At 43.2% G+C, this 1,532-nt stretch overlaps 1 protein-coding gene across 1 annotated transcript; it reads right to left on the bottom strand.

Annotated features, from left to right (window-relative positions):
- Nucleotides 1-353: 353 nt before the first annotated feature.
- Nucleotides 354-971, bottom strand: LOC149148314 (uncharacterized). The gene has a single exon (XM_089442140.1). It carries the CDS (start codon nucleotides 969-971, stop codon nucleotides 354-356), a length of 618 nt encoding a protein of 205 aa, XP_089298266.1.
- Nucleotides 972-1,532: the final 561 nt, after the last annotated feature.

Raw genomic sequence — 1,532 nt, 5'->3', positions numbered from 1 at the left:
AGAAGATATTTCAGCCTGTTAGCTATAACCTTGGTGATCAATTTGTAGCCAGTGTTGCAAAGAGAGATTGGACGAAATCTGCTGAAGGAGTTGGCTCCTTTCTCCTTGGGGATGAGTACAAGGAACGCAGAGTTTGTACTACCTCCAATTTTTTGACAGACTTGGGATTTTTGAACCATTTTATAGTGATATTTTTCCACAATGTGCCAACATGATTGAAGAAATCTGGCGAAGAATCCATCCGGACCTGGTGCTTTATCTGGGTTCATGGCAAAGAGAGCATTCTTGACCTCAGCCTTGGTGACTTTAGCTTCTAGCTGGATGTTCATCTCTGCAGTGATTGAAGAGGGAACCTAGTCCAAGAGACAAGAATTCTGAGTCGGATTCGCATCTTCGTTGTACAAATTTTTGAAATGGAGAAAAGTTGCTCGTTTGATACTTGCAAATTCCTTGTGATTGGTGGTATCTTCCTTGATTTCAACAATGGAGTTGCAGCTTTTTCTGGCTTGAGCTTGCTTATGGAAGAAAGAAGAATTTCTATCTCCCGCTTTGAGCCAAAGGCAGCGAGATTTAATCCTCCAATATTCTTCTTCAGCCAGGCAGGCTTTATGAAAGTGTTGTTGAAGTTGGACCTCCTTATCAAGGATTTCTCTGGTTACATATGCCTCTTCCGACAGCAAATGATGTACATCCAGCTGATTTTGGAGATTTTTTCTTTCAGCTACTGGATTGGGGAGGGTTTTGGCCCAGCACTTTAGAGCAGATTTTGTTCTTCTGAGCTTTTCTTCCCACACATAGAAAGGTGATCCTTTGACTGGCTGAGACCAACTTTCCTTGACTATCTGCAAGAAATTGGCTTCCTTGACCCAGAGGGGGCTAAATCTGAAGGGGATGGGGCCAAGATCAGGATGGGCCTGGAGATCAAGCTTGATAGGATTGTGGTCAGATATGCTGCTAGAAGGAATTTGCATACTAGCGTCTAATCCAAGCAAAAGAAAGGAACTTTGTACAAAAAATCTATCTAGCCTTGCTGCAATGTGTCCAGGGCCTATTCTTTTATTTGACCAAGTATACTTACCAGAGGAGGGCTTGATGTCCAACAGGTCCCAGTCTTGTAGTAGGTCCTATGCCCATTCCCTTGCCGGATCTCGCACAATGCAGCCTCCTCGCTTTTCTGAGGTGTGCAACGTGAGATTCAGATCTCCTGCGATAATGATGTTTTCAAGGTTCCCAATGTCTGCTTGGCTTCTTATTGAGTCCCAACATGCCTTTTTTTCTCCAGCATTGACTGGCACATAAACATTGAAGAGACAGAAAGATTCTTTTGTAACGAGATGCTACATTTTTAGTAGCAGCCAGTGAGTATTTGAGGTCGCAGATACTAAAGAAAACTTACTATCATTCCAAAGAGTACCCAGCCCTCCAGAGGCTCCTCAGGCTGAGACAACTTTTCCTTTACTTTTGCTCCAGAGTTTTTTGCTTGTTTGGAGGAAGTCTGTGTCCTCCATTTTGGTCTCCTGGATAAGGAATAT

Source organism: Pinus tabuliformis, chromosome 9 (assembly GCF_031772625.1).
Source record: "Pinus tabuliformis cultivar Carrire ecotype Pingquan chromosome 9, CPIR1, whole genome shotgun sequence".
NCBI classification, from domain to species: Eukaryota; Viridiplantae; Streptophyta; class Pinopsida; order Pinales; family Pinaceae; genus Pinus; species Pinus tabuliformis.
The sequence above is the reverse complement of the archived record's forward strand: the minus strand, read 5'-3'. Positions and strand labels throughout refer to the sequence as shown.